Source organism: Quercus suber, unplaced genomic scaffold, assembly GCF_002906115.3.
Source record: "Quercus suber isolate HL8 unplaced genomic scaffold, Cork oak 2.0 scaffold_15, whole genome shotgun sequence".
NCBI classification, from domain to species: domain Eukaryota; kingdom Viridiplantae; phylum Streptophyta; class Magnoliopsida; order Fagales; family Fagaceae; genus Quercus; species Quercus suber.
The window spans coordinates 1060189-1077326 of NW_027069480.1; the positions used below are offsets into that span (position 1 = coordinate 1060189).

General features: G+C 38.7%; 1 protein-coding gene across 1 annotated transcript; it reads left to right on the top strand.

The window, feature by feature from the left end:
- The first annotated feature begins 10590 nt into the window (after positions 1–10590).
- LOC136071161 (uncharacterized) lies at positions 10591–11790 on the top strand. The gene is made up of 4 exons (XM_065782137.1): positions 10591–10773; positions 10907–10930; positions 11177–11373; positions 11475–11790. Exons 1-4 carry the CDS (start codon positions 10591–10593, stop codon positions 11788–11790), a joined length of 720 nt encoding a protein of 239 aa, XP_065638209.1.
- Positions 11791–17138: the final 5348 nt, after the last annotated feature.

Here is a 17138-nt window from a genome sequence, read left to right on the forward strand (position 1 = left end):
TCTTTGTCTTTGTCTTTCTCTCTGACAAAGTTGATTTCACTACTAATATACAAATTTGTTAGGACATATGTGTTTCACTTGTTAAGAACATATGTCATTCTTTTATGTAATTGGCTAATCCTTTGACAAAACACACTTTACTTGTAATTGGGTAGTTCTAGGTGTTTTTAATACTTTAAGAAACAAGGTTTCAAGATCAAGTGTTGAAGTCATCAAGTCTGTCCAAGGAAAATAAGCTGATAGTACAATTTCATTAAAGCTCGACAGTTGCATCTATCGAGCTTTAGAAAGCTGTTCAAGCCCGTAAGCTCGACACCTGCTTGATAGCTTCTTGACACCTCCTATCTGTCAAGATTTAATAAATTCAAAATTCTAATCTAATTTTTTGGGATCCGTGAATGTGTCTTTGGGCCTTCTTTTCTCCTAACCCTAGACATATAAAATGATTGTTTTTAGGGCCATCAAATAGTACACAAATTGCACAAGCATTAAGAAAACTCTGTTGAAGCAAATTGTGACCTGAGATGAAGTTCTTGCCCTAGTTCATCTCTTCTTGAAGAAGTTGCTGTGTATTTACACCTTTGGGTTTTGTGACCAAACATCTTCTTGATCTTCATCGTGTAGGATGAACTGAAGAACTTTGCAACCAACCTCTCTTTCAGTTGGTGTTTGAAGTCGCGTACTGGGATTCGCGCATTGGTTAGTCACGTACTTGGGAGCCGTGCAACAAAAAGGGGGAATTGTCACTACAAAATAAGTCCAATTGGGTATTAAAGTAAGGGTTCAACTGTAGGTTGGTAAGGTACTTGTGATTCCTTTACTTGTAACTGCTTGTTGTGATAATAGTGGAATTTCGGGAGTGGTGACCTGAAAATTACTCGGTGGGGTTTTTGCCGTAAGGGTTTTCCCCATTCGTAAACAAATCACCATGTCATTTAATTTCTGCTGCATATTTAGTTTATTGGTGATTTGTTTGTGCTTCCACGCGTTTGCATGTTAAATTGATTAATTAATAACTTGGTTAATTAATTAATTGGTTTAATCATAAGGGGTCATTCAGTTTGCGGCCTATCAAAATTATTAAAGTTTATTTGACTATCAATGCATGATTTGTCTTTAGTTTTAATCATTGTTAGTAATCCTTAATGCTATTAATTGATTTGGGTTTTTATTTTTATTATTTTGATAGGAGTTTTGGGTGTTGTTTGTTAACTTTGTTTCAAAAGTTGATTTGGAATTTCCTCCTATTTGAGAAACAAAATTTCAATACCCATGATTCCTGTTTTCTTTAGAAATTAGAGGGTTTCTCTATTTTCTTTCTAATAAAATGTTTATGACTTAAAAAAAAAAGAAAAAAAAAGAAAAAAGAAAAGAAAGAATGCTGAATGACAATAGCTATCGAATAGAAGTGAACAAATGAGTATTCTTTCAACTGTTTAGGTCCCCAAGTAAAATTTCAAATACCGTATTGCTATTAATTAGATTTTAGATCATTAAAGTGCCAAGATGAACACATACACTACTCTACTTAATTGATAAGCTAGGGAAACATAGACACACAAGACCAAATAAGTTGGATTTCAGTAGGTATATTTTCTCAAACATCTTCAGTGTATTTCACAACTCAAACCACAATAGTAACATAGGGAATGAGAAAAAACTGATCCATTGTGACAAACTTCAAACTAAGAAATTATTATCAAGCTAAGAATCATAGTTCTATTTTAGTGAAAGAAACTAAGGAATAAGAAATGGATACTCTTAGGCAAAGAAATTAGGATCAGAGGAAAAAATCATAGATTTAGTATCAACATTTCCAAAATGCCAAAGCCAATAGACCCATATACATAACAATTACAAGAAAACCCATTTTCATTCAATCACAACAGATTCAACCATATTGCAAAGCCCCAATTTTTAAACTCAAGCAAAACCATCAAGCTTTACACTCAACAAGAAAACCCATTAATCAAGCTAACCTATAACCAGTAAGTTGCCACTTTAGCTCTCTTCGGATCTTGCAGGAATCCGTTGTGGATGAACCCAATTGGCATTACCTTCGATGGCAAGGATCCTGTTCTTCCTGGTGCGGCAAATACGACATTAATAGTTCCCAAGGAGGCTTGGATGGGTCATTTCTTCGGGAATCTGAGCTCGTCTGACTTTCTCGCCACTAGAGTGGTGCAGGAGGTGTTTTAATTTACCATCTCGGCAATTGGTCCAGGTGGTCCCACAGGCTCTGCAATCTTCCGTGGTATGTCCATGGTCCTGATAATACTGGCAGAAGAGATTATGATTGCGTCTTTCGGGTTCCCACCATCTTATTCGGCCATCGGAAGAATGGTTCACCCTTAATCTTTCCAGAACTTGGTGTACTGGCTCTTTGAATACAGTGCTGACTGCTTGAAGGTTTGTTGATCCCGTCGTAAAAAATCCCTCCGCGGTTTTTACTGCTGTATCGATCCGACCTGAAATCCCTTCTTTCTTGGGGGGTAACTTTTCCTTACCCTTCCCTTGTTGCTGATCTTCTTCAACTCTTTTATACTTTCGATGCGGTCCATCAGCTGACGCATGCTAGTGACTGTTTACCAGACAAAGATGTCCTTAAACCGTGGTCAGTGGGAGGCCGAGCTTGAACGTGTCGAGGGCCATCGCATCAAAGTTGCCTTCCATATCGTTAACATCTCCCAGTACCTGTCCAAATACGCCTTCAAAGTCTCACCCTCTTACATGCTCAAGGATAGTAGAGAGGACAGGGCTTGGACACTCTTCGGCAGGTGCAAAACGTGAACCAAAGGCTTGAGTGAGCTCTTTAAAAGAGCTGATGAGTCTTCCTTCATGCTATCAAAACCACCTCATCGCAACCGGTCGAGACTGGAGGGGAAGACCTTGCACATCAAAGCTTCGTTCCTGGAGTAGACTGCCATTCGTTTGATTAAATGACTGACATGTTCTACTGGGTCCGTTTTGACCATTATAGATGTGAACGCAGGCTGATTAAAATCACGGAGGAGTCTCGCTTCTTCAATCCTGCATGTGAAGGGCGATCTAGAGATTTGGTTCAAGGCCTTGCTCATGGCATCGTTCCCTACACCTCTACGTGGTGGCTCGAAGGTTGTCTCTCATGACGACGTCTCCTGGTAGGAAAAGGACTCATTGACTGGCGTTCGCGATCTTTGTTGGTAAGTGGAATCCTGTTGGTCGTCGGACTCCTCATCGTAATATGAAAGAACCCGTTTCCGTTTTGCATGACGCAACTCTCTTTTTAACTTTCAACCTCTATCTGCAAATCCCGTTCTTCTGTGCATGGATACATGACTCCTATCATGTGACTGGCTTTGTCCATTGTGCACGGTGTGCGCATTGCCCTCACGATCCTGTCTTTATTCCAAATTAAGGAAGGGTCCACATGCTGGGATGCCCTAGACTCTGGCCGTTGTTGACTTCGTTCAGCCATCCTCAACTGTTGTTTTCACCCCTGCACAAGCTCTCCCCACAGACGACGCCAATTGTAGGGCCTGGTTTGTAGCCCAAGCCCAAGAAGGATGGATTACGAGCCCAATGAACCCCAGACAATGAATTTGTAAAGAGTGGGCGAAAGAGCTGGGCTGGTTGCGAATTAAACAATGATTAGTTATGATGTTTAAGGATCCATTTGACACAAGATCACGCTCCTCTTGCTTAACAAATGTGTGTCCGAAGAGATGTGTTATTGGATGAAAGATGATTACAACTCTTGGAGTTACAGTAAAATTATCTTCTCCTTTCTCCTCCTTTTTTCTTTCTCTTTCATTATTAGAGACCTCTTCTACTTATATAGCACCCACTCCCATCATCTTCATCGTCCACTTGTCCTTCATCTAAGCATCCACTCGAGTGCATGCCCATCAGGTATTCTCTTCACCCCTCCGTGAGTGGTAGTAGCTGAGATTACATTATTCAGGGGTCTTCTCCACATTAATGAGGCCAGAAAAGCAGCTGCAGTGCATTTAATGCGGTGGTGGCAGCTTTTCCTTGAGATATTTTCTCGTCTTTATCATCCCCAGTTATGCCCAAAGCTTATCTTTGTCGTTGGGATTGCCAGAGAGTTCATTCTGACCTTCCATTTGTTGGCTTGGTCAAGACTATTCGCGTCCGAGGAGTATAACCTCTTCGGACAAAAGGTGACTTCTTTGGATGTACTCTTCCTACACTTCTGGGTCGGTTGCGCTCAGATGAATTCTACCCCGACCTACCATTCCTCTTCGGACGTACTTTACTCTCAAGACAGGGCCCCCGGCCCAATAGGTTTGTCTGGGCTTTTACCCCCCCCCCCCCCCACAACACTAATATATTTTTTTTAAATATTGGGGGAGGGGCAATTTCCCCCTCAAGTCCATGACTACCTCCATCCCTGTTTATTAGGTTTTTTTTATTAGGATCTTTGTGGGCTACAGTGTAGGGTTTTTTAAGTCTTTGAGTTTTTAAATTTTAGAGAAGCTAGTGTGTAACTCGTGCATATGCACGGATATAATTAAAATAATCACAATTACACAATTCAAATATATATATTTTTTAGAAGAGTTCAAATCATAAATGGTATTAATTTACACTTTTTAAAAAAAAAAAATCATACATTTCTAAAATATGTAATAGTTTCTCATATATATATATATATTATAGAATTTAATGGATTTTTAGACTCTTCAGCTTTTGTATTCAAAAATTCACTTAAAACAAAAAATTTTAAATTAATAAACACGTGGCATAAAATTGGACTCCAATTGAAATCGAATTAGAAGATTAGAATCTAATTAGATTTGGACTCTTCAATTTTAGACTCAATAATTCACTTGGCATAGAAATTAAAAATCAAATGGGACATGAGACGCAAAATTAAGAATCCAATTGAAATCTAATTGAATTTTTTTTGAGCTTTGACATTATATATATATATATATATATTAAAAAACAAATTGAAAAAAATAATAATGATATGGAAATTTGTGAGTGCTGCAAAACTTTTGTATCAACATATTATGAGGTCAACAAAAAGCACAACCCTTCGGTTTTATAGTGTGTGTGTGTGTGTGTGTGTGTGTGTAAGAGACAAGTCTGCAAATAATAACCACCCCACTAAAAAAATGAAAGACACATGTTAATGGATAGTTATTTTTTCATACATTTCTTGTTTATTGGGTTTTTGATACATGTGATGTGGTATCATTTAATACAAAATACTGTTTTCCGCATAGAGTAAGTATGAATGGATATATTGGTGTATACCTGTTGTAGGGATAAGAGGCCAAGAATATATGTTGGGCCTTGGCCTTGTCCAATGACACTTTGTGGTCCAAGGACAGATAAACAGTAATGAAGATGCAACACTCAGGACTCGATGAGCAAACTACAAATGAGAAAGTTGGGGAAGGTAAGTCAAGGAGGAGTATCTCCCTGGCTAAACGAAGCAGAGGTCAAAAATGTGTGTTCTGTCATCCACAATGACATTCTAGGACATTCTATTGATAAATCCTTTATTTTTTCCGATTCAAATTATATGTTTTTTCAAAACAAAAACAAAAAGCTGTAACCAAGTGACACGGTGTCGAAAAATCCTTGTAGGATCCTGTCAAAACATTGAACAAAGTCAACAAACCAAGCGACACGTAACAACTTGACATTCTTTGAACATTTATTGTGAACCAGTGAAGTCGCAATATATCTTTTGCTTTTGTTATTTCTTCTCCGGTGAATTATTTTATTGATTGCAGGATGCTCTCAACAGAGAATGGGTGGTCCATACAAATTATACAGTTTGTGATGTCCTATATCACTTATCTATTATTCCATTAAAAAATTTATATTTTTTTTAAATTACTGAGTTAAAAAATAATTTAAATAGAAACTGATTACTGACTTAATAATTTTAAATAAGTGAGTCATTTAAAAAATAATAGACAAATGACGTAATCCACATAAAAACTATATAATTTTTCGTGATGTTGACCAGCCATTCCCTGTTGAGAGCATTCTTCAATCAATAAAATAATTCTTTGGAGAAAGACTAACAAAAAGCAAAAGATGTATTGCGACTTCACTGGTTCATAATAAATGTACAATGAATGTCAAGTTGTTACGTGTGGCTTGGTTTGTGGGTAATTATAGCGTACTCCCTTTTTTTGGGGTTACGGTACCTATTAGTAGGCAACTTGTTATATTAGGTTACTAAAACATCATATTTGATGGTACTATCATCATATTGTATAGTACTAACATCACATGTAACTGTGCTTTTGTCACATTCAGAAGTTTCTTTATTTTTTTCTCACATTTGATAGTAGCATCCTCACATTGTGTAGTACCAACATCACATGTAACTGTATTTTTTTCATATTTGGTAGTTTCCTTTTTTTTTTCTTATCTCGACCTATTGAATGTAATCCTGCGTCACGTCCACTATTCACATGTGACTATTTTTGTCACATTCGGTGTTCCTATTTTTTTTTCTCAATTTGATGTACCATCTCACATTGTGCAGTACCAATATTACATGTGACTGTATTTTTGTCAATTCGGTAGTTCCTTATTTTATTTTTTCTCACATTTGATGATACCATCCTCACATTATGCGCAGTACCAATATCACATGTGACTGTATTTTTGCCATATTTGGTGGTTCCTTTATTTTTTCTCACATTTTATAGCAACATCACATGTGACTATACTTTTGTCACATTCGATGGTTCCCTTTTTTTTTTTTTTTCACATTTTATGGTACCATCCTCACATTACATAGTTTCAAGATCACATGTGACTATATTTTTGTCACATTCAGTAATTCCTTTGTTTTTTTTTTTCCACATTTAATAGTACTATCCTCACATTGCGCAGTACCAAATCACTTGTGACTGTACTTTTGTCATATTCGATGGTTCTCTTATTTTTTTCTCACATTTTATGGTACTATCCTCATATTACGCAGTACCAATATCACATGTGACTGTACTTTTATCACATATGGTGGTTCCCTTTTTTTTTTTCTCACATTTTATGGTACCATCCTTACATTGCCAGTATCAACATCATATGTGACTGTACTTTTGTCAATTTGGTGATTCCTTTTTTTTTTCCTCACATTTTATGGTACTAGCCTCACATTGTGCAATAACAACATTACATGTAACTGTACTTTTGTAACATTCGATGGTTCCCTTTTTTTTTTTCCTCACATTTTATGGTACCATCCTCACATTGTGCAGTACCAACATCACATCTGACTATATTTTTGTCACATTCAGTAGTTTCTTTATTTTTTTTCTTACATTTGATGGTACTATCCTCACATTATGCAGCACCTGCATCACATGTCACTACACTTTTATCACATTCTCAGATAGTCTTATTTTCTCTCACATTTAATAGTACTATCTTTACATTGAGTAGTACCACTATGCTGCACTTTCGTATAATAAAAAATGGATTCACATCTGTGCAATACGTAGGGCAATACCACAAATCCCAGCCATCCATTTAATCTAATGACTCATTTACTTGACACCTTATCAGTCCAGGTTAGCAATCCGTGCGCTTAGCTCTTTGCCAATTCAATTTGCTCTCTCCTCTGCTTCCTGCCTAAGCTTCTCATCAAATCAAAAAAAATTCAAAATATTTCTCTCTTCCACCAAACCTTTGTCTCCATGGCTATAGCTAGCAGCCACTAAATCCCTCACCACCACCGGTGATGCTTGCCGCTCTGGCATTTCCTCATCTCACTATTTCTCTCTCTCTCTCTCTCTTCTCTCTCTCTCTCTCTCTCTCTCTCTCTCTCATCTGGGTTTCTCTGTTTTCTCCTTCTCTAAAGCCCAACCGTGGCCGAGCTTCTGCTTCCACTCACACTATCGCCATTGGCAATGGCTCTCATCGACGTCACAACCACTGGTGGCCACGGGTCTAGCTCTCTTATTCTTTATTTTCTTTCTCTTTTATTTTTTTTTTCAATTTTTTTTCCTTTTAGACAAGATCGAAACCCCTTTGACACTCATTTTGTTTCCTTTTTTTATTAGTTTGATGAATAACATTTTGTTTCAGTTTTGATTAGCTTGATGAATGGGTATTAGCAATAATTGTTATTATTGGTATTTTAAAGCTGAGTTTTTGGTGGGCATTGAAGATGCTTTTGAAATGCTTCATAGAGTTTTAGTTTATCTCTCTTATTCTGCCTTTTTTTTTTGGATTTTCATGCTAAAACTTGATGCTATGTGTATGGAAATTGGATTTTTTTTTTAAAATATTAACAGTTTTTGCCAAACAGGGTAAGTTGGCGGTTTGGCCTTGTGGCTTGTCCAAGTCACGAGTTCAAGTCGTGACGTAATGGCCTAGCCAGCTTGGGACTTTTGTCCTGTAGTGCGACAGCTAGCGTGACCCTTCAGCTTTCCTGTGTGCTTCTCACGTGCTTGCAGTTGGTGGCTTGCCAGTCGCGAGTCCTAGCCGCGGAACTCTGCTTTTTTGCACAAACTTGAGCTTTTCTTCACACTCTCTTCACACACTACCCTTATATGAATCCCACCTAAATATAGGATTACTAAATGCGGAATAAAACCAACAAGATGGTTGATAAATTTCAACCTTACAAGGTTAAAAAAATAAAGTTATATCATGTAAAGTAGTGAAAAATAAAGAACACAATGATATGATTACCCAGGAAAACCAAACCGGTAAAAAACTTAGGGAGGATTTAACCTAGCTATCCTCCAGGCAAACAAATCCACTAATAGGGAATTGATTTTTTTACAAAAGATTTAACCATAAATTTATTGCTACCACATGTAGAACTTACTAATATGACCACGTGAAAGTTCCGAATTCATGGACTCCTTCTTTGTTAGGCTTTTGCAACACAAGCACCCACACTTGTGACAAAAATACAAACTCTCCTGTTTGTGACTCCAAAACCACACTTGAAGGTTTAGATTTTCAACTATTATTGATCTTGATGTAGCAACTTTAGATCTATCGATTCTAAAGATATGAGAGTGATATTTGGTAGTGACTTTGATAGAGGAAGGCACAAAACCTTTTAGATCTCACAAGAGCACTTCCAAAGTCATAATAAAACGTTCCTAGAGTTTCCTTTATATAGTAGAAGAAGTAGATCTGAAACCCTAATTTTTTTGGGCTTGAACTGCTGTTTAGGCTTAATTAAAATTTTGCAGATACAACTCTCAATTGGTCGAGCCTGTCTCTCGATTGGTCGAACTAGGCAAATTCTGAAATCTTCTTTTCTGCAGCTTGCTTGGTCTTGGATATTGACTTGTATCACCTTGAGCATTGTCTAATAATGCCAATAGACTCTAAAATTAATATCTAGACAAGTTTGTGTTCACGATTTGCCAATTGTTCTAAACTTTTAGAATCCAACAGAGATTAAAGGAACAATCCAAAACTGAGCACTCAATGGCTAGGATGGATTGGCCTCTCTGGAAAAAATCTAGAAACTAAATGTCCCTCCAAAGGTACGTACTTTTCTTTGGTGAGCTTGTTCCAGTATACTACCAACTTGAGAAATCTGCACAAGCAGAGATTGCAAGTGGAGCTAGGGTGTGGGTTTTGCTGCCAGACTACAAAATCGGTTGAACATGTGCTGTGGGAATGTCCGTTTGCTAGGAATATGTTGGAAATTTAGACCCCTTAAACACACAGATTGCGTAGCCTAGATTAATTAGCCAAGTTGTTACTTAGTCAAATTATGCAATTCTAGGTTAAAGCAATCAAATAATCATATCAAGATATAAAGCAGCGGAATAATAAATAACACAAGATATGATCAAAGCCCAATACAAATCCCTCCTTCGACTTTGTGTGGGCCGAAAAGTCCAAGCCTCCAAACCCAATTACCATCTACCGTCTCTTCCTAACAAATGAGCCTACCCACTCCCAGCCCCGATATGGCACACTGCCTTTCCCATACAGCAAATCATTATTCTACCCTACCACTTATCCTAACCTCTGTCTCAACTCTCTCCACCGAAAATACCCAACAACCCACCTCTGTCTCTCTACTATCACCGACCCCCCTTCCTGCCAAAAGAAAACTTACTGAAGAAGAGTTATTTTCCTTTACCAAAAGACTCAAGCACACCCTAAATACTCCTGAACCAGTATTCCTTGACCCTATTACATCAACCCTCATCCCCATTCCAAGATTTCAGAGTTTCATCGAAGAAGAAATCTATAAACCCCAATTATCTTTCTCCCCCAAGGTGCGCGGAGAATCGCTGAAAGTGAAAGCTCGGATTCAAAATATTATTTGTAGTGATGCATCGGTTTCTCACATGGGTAACTCAAGCAATCTTTCTGACTTTACGGCTGAGGAGGCGGGCCTTGCCATGCCCCTACCGTCGCCATGAGGGCCTTTTGTTGGAACTGTCGAGGCATCTGCAAGGCCTCGACAGTCCGAGCCTTAAAGGCTCAAATAAGAGGCGAAAGGCCCGATATCATTTTCCTTTGTGAAACTAAAGCAAAAGATAGCAAGATGAAAGTTGTTATGGAAAATTAAGGTTTTCGAATAGAGTAGTGTTTGATGCAAAAGGAGCTGCTGGTGGATTGACCATGATGTGGAAGTCTAACTGCATCATCAGTGTTTTGGAGTACAATAAAAATCTCATTGCAGTCAAAGTCTCAGATCCGGTGAGCGATTGGGTTTTAGTGGGTTTCTATGGTCCTTCTTATGCTTCCAAAAAAGCTAAAGCTTGGATGAACCTGTCAGCTTTTCTGGAGTCTGTTCAATGCCCGTGGGTTTGTTTTGGCGATTTCAATTACACTTTAAGCCAAGAAGACAGGAAAGGAGGGAGCTCTAGTGCTCTCTCGGCAACTAACCATTTAAGAGAGTTAATGTTTGACTTCAGTGCTGTTGATTTGGGGTTCTCAGGAAACAAATTTACATAGGCAAAAGGTAAATGGGTAGTGCAGCAGTAAAGAGGAGACTGGATAGAGGTATAGCAAGCATGGCCTGGAGATTGGCCTTCCCAAAGGCCTGTATCTCGCACATTGGCGCGTTCTGCTCTGATCACACCCCACTCATTCTTGACACATGTCCTACGGAGACATTCGCACATAGACCCTTTCGGTTTGAAGCAGCGTGGATCCGCGACCCCAATTGCTATTCTGTCATTGATAGTGCCTGGAATGAGGAAGTCAGGGGTCATATTTCACAAAGTTGTGCAAAAAGCAAGAGGCAACCCGCAAAGCCCTCCGCAAGTGGAATAAGGAAGTTTTTGGTCTTTGCCAAACAAGAATCAATTTGCTCATTCATAAGATTGCTGAGATTCAAAGAGATGAGTCATCGGACTGGAATGGCAATACTGAGGCATCACTCCAAGCAGAATTGAGGGAATGGTTGTTACGTAGCGAGGTTTTGTGGCGACAGAAATCTAGAGAACTCTGGTTAAAGGAGGGGATAAGAATACTCATTTCTTCCACCTCTCTACAATTATCAGGAGACGCCATAACAACATTGATGCTATCAGAGGGGATGATGGTGACTGGATTACAGACTCTTGCCTAATAAGACAACACCTTCAGGAGAAGTTCAAGAATCTCTTCACTGCCGAGGATGTTAACTTCCCAGCCCAAATGGAGGACCTGATTTCAACAGTCATCTCAGAAGAGGAGAACATAGCTTTGTGCAGGATTCCCACGCCTGAGGAAATTAAGTCAACCTTATTTCACATGCCGGAGCTGAAGGCACCAGGGCCGGATGGTTTTCCTGTTGCGTTCTACAAGAGCTACTGGCCTATTGTGGGGAGGACGTAATTGCAGCTGTTACTTCCTTTTTCACTGATGGATCAATGCCAAAAGAGGTAAACAGCTCACTCATCATCCTTATTCAAAAGGTTCCAAACTCGTCCACTTTCAATAATTATAGGCCTATTAGTTTATGTAACGTCATTTATAAGATTATTTCCAAGATCTTGGTGCTCAGAATTAGGCCTATCCTACCGAGGTTCATTTCCCCATCCCAATCAGCCTTTATCCCTGGCTGCTGGATTGCAGAGAACCCAGTGATTGTCCAAGAACTGATACACAGTTTCAAAAGCAGGAAGATAAAATCTGGGCAGATGGCAATTAAAATAGATCTCCAAAAGGCTTATGATCGAGTAAATTGGGATTTCCTTCAGGCTGTTCTCTGTAAGATGGGCTTTAATAGAACTTTCACAGGCTGGATCATGTCTTGTGTCTCCACAGTTTCCTTTGAGGTGCTAGTCAATGGGGGCAAATCGAACCAGTTTAAGCCATCTAGAGGACTTAGACAAGGCGATCCGCTTTCACCCTATCTCTTCATCATTGGGCAGGAAGTGCTATCTAGGCTTATTGAGAAAGAGTTCGAGATTAAAAACATTAGTGGAGTTAAAGCCAGCGTCTGTGCACCTCCCATCACCCATGTGATGTACGCGGACGACATCCTTCTTTTCTCCAATGCTACAAGAAGTAACGCCACTGCCATTATGAGCTGCATCCAGAAGTACTGTTTTGGTCTGGCCAGAGCCTGAATAATATGAAATCTGGAGTTTTCTTCTCTAAGCAAACAGACCGGAACAAGCGGAGAGCGATAAAGCATGTTCTTCAAATGAGGAGCCTAAAGAAGGATGCTATTTATTTGGGGTCCCCTCTCTTCCTAACTAAAGCCCGATCTAAAGATTTTAAATATCTTGTCGAAAGGGTTGAGTCAAAACTTGTGGGGTGGAGAAGCAAGAGTCTGTCTTGGGCAGGGAGGTCGAACTTGATCAATTCTGTTGTACAAACCATCCCTAATTATGCAATGTCGGCATTCAGTATCCCTAACAACGTTTGCAACAAGCTGGATTCGCTCTCTCGCAGATTTTGGTGGAAGCCAAAGAACTCTGGAGGGCAATTCCTAGCCCTCACGGCCTGGGATAACCTATGTAAACCTAAATGCAAAGGGGGCTTGGGGTTTAAAAGAGCAAAGATGATAAACAATGCCCTCTTAGCAAAACTTGCATGGCTAGTCGCATCCAAAAGAGACAGCCTTTGCATCTCAATACTTAGAGCTAAGTATAAAGTAAGGGATGACTGGCTCAGAAGAGAACCTAACAAAGTAGCCTCACCAGTGTGGAAAGCCATTGAAGGAGTCAAATATATTATTGTTAAAGGGGCGTGTTATCTCATTGGAGACGGCTCTTCTATCAACGTGTGGCTTGACCCGTGGGTACCTTGGATTCAAGGTTTCATCCCCATGCCTGCACAATCGGCCTTTGCTGAAACTCCTATCATGGTGTCCATGCTTATAGATAGCACGACTCACTGCTGGAATGAGAACCAAGTATCCTATCTCTTTGAGGCCGAATCTGCAAAAGCCATTCTGTCCATCCCCCTGGCTGCCAATCGACATGAAGACAAGTTAATATGGGTGCCTAATGCCAAAGGTGAGTTTACAACCAAATCTGCATATAAGGTGTCAAACCCGCACCCTAATCAAAGCTCCTTGAGTGACCAGATGTGGAAAAATATTTGGAAAATCAAAGTGCCAGAGAGAGTCAGAATGCTGCTATGGAGGATCGCCACATTTACCATTTCTGTTAAAGAAGTCTTAGGCCAAAGAGTGGAGCTTGACAACCAAGAGTGCGTATTGTGTCAAGATGGCCAAGAAACTATTAGCCATCTTTTCTTTCACTGCCCTGTGGCTAGAGCGATATGGTTTTCCTCTTGCTGGGGACTGAGAGCTCTTAACCATAATATCAGAAGCAATACGGATATTATAAAGATGATCTTGGACCCTCCCAACCCTACTGCTTCTGACATAGATGAAGAGTTCATCTCCTCGTCTATGGCCTTCATTGTAGATGAGATTTGGTACCTAAGGAATCAGGTAAATTTCCAAGATGGCAAAGTTGATATTCAATTATCCAGTAACCGCATCTGTCGAAGGGCACTGGAATTCGCAACTTTAGCCGCTGAAGAGCATTTCTCCCCTCTGCCACACCCTTTGTCCTGGTCACCTCCCTCGGAAGGCTCCATAAAACTCAATGTTGATGCAGCAGTAAGTAACACCTTAACTGCACTTGCAGTGGTTGCAAGGGATCATACAGGTACTCCCATTAAAGCATGGATCAAGCCGTACTGCAGGTGCCTCCCTGCTCAAGCCGAAGCTGCAGCTGTGCTCTGGGCTGTCAATCTTGCTTTAGCCGAAGGGTGGTCAAAGGTTGTGATTGAAGGTGATGCAAAAGAGTGTTTTGATGTACTTTCTAATCCTGGTCTCCAACCTAGTTGGGTCATTAGTAACTTTTTTTGTGATATTCTTGATTTCAGTAGGGCCTTTTGTACTGTTTCTTTTGTTTGGGTTAGAAGAATCTGTAATTCTGCAGCTCACTACGCTGCCAAGCTAGCTCTTAGGACCCAGTGCTTTATGTCTTTCCTTACGGATAGTCTGCCAGTGGAGTTACTTGAAATATGTAAGGCAGACTTCCCTTTCTGCTTTGATCATTTTTAATGAAATACTATTGAAGGTTAGCAAAAAAAAAAAAAAAAAAAGCCAACACACTAAGGTCCTAACACTTATAAATCAAAATAAACAATCCCCAAAGCAGCTATGATGCCAGACAAACTCCAAGGTAACCCAGTTAGTCCAAACTTGCACACGTCATTTCCTCTTTCTCCAACTCAAAACTAAAAATTGTAAAGTCCTCTCTCTCTCTCTCTCTCTCTCTCTCTCTCTCTCTCTCTCTCTCTCTCTCTCTCTCTCTCTCTCTCTCTCTCTCTCTCTCTCTCTCTCTCTCTCTGTGCAACCTTAAGAGGGCATCATCTTCAAACCTAAGACGCATGGTCACCCAAAATCCTTGTTGTCTTTTTGTTGGACACACCTAGAAAACTTTGCATCTCTCTCTCTCAAGGTAACCTTAAGAGGGCATCATCTTCAAACCTAAGACACATGGTCACCCAAAATCCTTGTTATCTTTTTGTTGGACACACCTAGAAAACTTTGCATGCTTGTCCTCTATGTGTTAGGGGGAAAACATAAAAGTCATTTATATATATATATATATTAAAGAGTGGTTGCCTATTTTGAAAACTTAAAATAAACGTAATTTATTTTTTTTAAATAAATGAAAGACTTAAATATACCATTGGTCCTTAAAGTTTAGCATAGTTGTGAGTTTAGCCTTTAAAGTTGAAAGTACTTGTTTTTAGTCTGCTGGATCACATTGCCAAACTAAAACATCACTTTAAGTTTTTTAGGGATTATTTTATTTACAAAAAAAAAAAAGAAAAAAAAAGAAGTCGTTAGGTATTAAAATCAATTACTTACTATGTATTTTAGGGACTAAGAACAATCACTTTATTTTTTCTTTTGGGAAAAATGACCACTTTAGAAGTTAGTGACTAAAATCACCCATACTAACAACATAGAATTAATTACATATTTGTAACATGAGTTTGGTGGACTGTCACTTTAAGTGTTTTTTTTTTTTTTTTTTTTGAGAAAAAAATAATCACTTTAGACGTTAGTGACTAGAATCACCCGTACTAACAGCATAGAATTAGGAACATATCAGTAAATGAGTTTGGTGGACTGTAACTAGGGTTTTTATTTTTTATTATTATTTTTTTCCATCTTCTATCAAGCTCGGAGTTTAGCTGCCTCCATTGGCTACTCTATTGGGCGTTAACAAGGGGTATTTTGAGAGATTAAAATTTGATGCATTTAATAGCATTTTAAAGGGTTGAGATTGAATTTTTATCTTATTAACTATTCTTTGTCACGTTAAAACGGTAATTGCATGTTGGATCCAAATCCAAATTTTGAGCTCTTTCTGTTCTTGGACGTGATATGCAATTTAAATGGTTGGAACATTTTCTTTTGGCTAAATATATAGTTGGAACTTTTATTTCTGCACCTACTTGCACCCATATTATCTATCCATTCCCTAAATTGGCGTACATTACTTTTGTCGTTGTATTAACCAGAGGCAGTGAAAGCTCGAAATTGAAAATTGCTGTCTACATATGATATTTTTTTTCTAAAAGTAGTGGTACACAACTACATATCTTGCATTCTGTTGATCTCACCTGTCAAGAGTCTGGTAAGAAGCCTTAGACAACGGGCAAGCGACAAAGACAATTGTGTCAGTGACTCAGTGACATGTTCCCAAACAGATGATGTGGAATGGAACTGTTCTCAGCGACTAGGAAAATGTTTGAGAAATAATAATACTTCCCATATATCTCATTGATTTGTACCAAAACTTTCTAATAAAAAATGTGAAAATTGTAAAATAGAATAATCTTATATCTTTTTTTCTTTCTCAAAAAATAAGGAATAATCTTATATTTATATGAGATTACATGTTTATAAGTTAAAATTAATCTTGGCTCCGCCTCTAAATAATGAGTTTTCTCTGTATTTAAAAGCATAAATAGACAATCATCTTTTTTCTTATCACATCACTCCAAATTTAACTAATTTAGCATATTAGTTTGATAGTTGTCTTCTCTTCTGTAAGCACTATTTCTAAACAAAGCCGCTAGGCGGTAGCCTTCTTCACTTTCGATGTGAATGTGAGTAATGGTTTCGACTCTCCTAAGTCCTAACTTAAACTCAAGTCCAAAAGCCAATCCAATAAAGTTTAAAGCGTGACAAGGCAACAATAAATGATTCCTAGAAGTCTAGAACCACTAAACTGTAACGCTCTTAAAACAAGTGTGAAGAGTTCTAAAAGCATTAAAATCCCTTAATCAAACGGAGTAGGAACAAACATTCGATGTCATCACAACACAACCACCTAACAAACTCAACCAGCCAAAAGATACATAAGTCCAAAACCTATTAACACTTTTTTTTTTGAATCCCCACCAACAAGAAAATGAACGCATAAATAGGCACTGCAAATTTGCATTTGCATTAGTATTAGTGATTAGCCTCCAGGGACCAGCTCCTCTCTCCCACACAAGGAAGTGGTTACTGGTTAAGCTCAGTTTGAACAATTCTCAAAAAGGTCAATTTCTTCGGCTGCAAATTGCAAAACCCAAAAGAATTTCATTTCATCAGGCAGTGACCATACCAATTTCTCTGACTGTCTGACATACTCGTAGACATCTCCATCATCATCAAATCTCTCCCTAAACCCCATCATAAAACTACAACA

What these genes read in the sequence shown, in the direction of transcription:
- LOC136071161 (XM_065782137.1), top strand. Translation starts at nt 10,591, where the DNA reads ATGTGGAAGTCTAACTGCATCATCAGTGTTTTGGAGTACAATAAAAAT. An exon ending in AGTCTGTTCAATGCCCGTGG is followed by an intron (nt 10,774 to 10,906) that starts GTTTGTTTTGGC and finishes TGGGGTTCTCAG; the next exon opens with GAAACAAATTTACATAGGCA. An exon ending in CAAGCAGAATTGAGGGAATG is followed by an intron (nt 11,374 to 11,474) that starts GTTGTTACGTAG and finishes TACAATTATCAG; the next exon opens with GAGACGCCATAACAACATTG.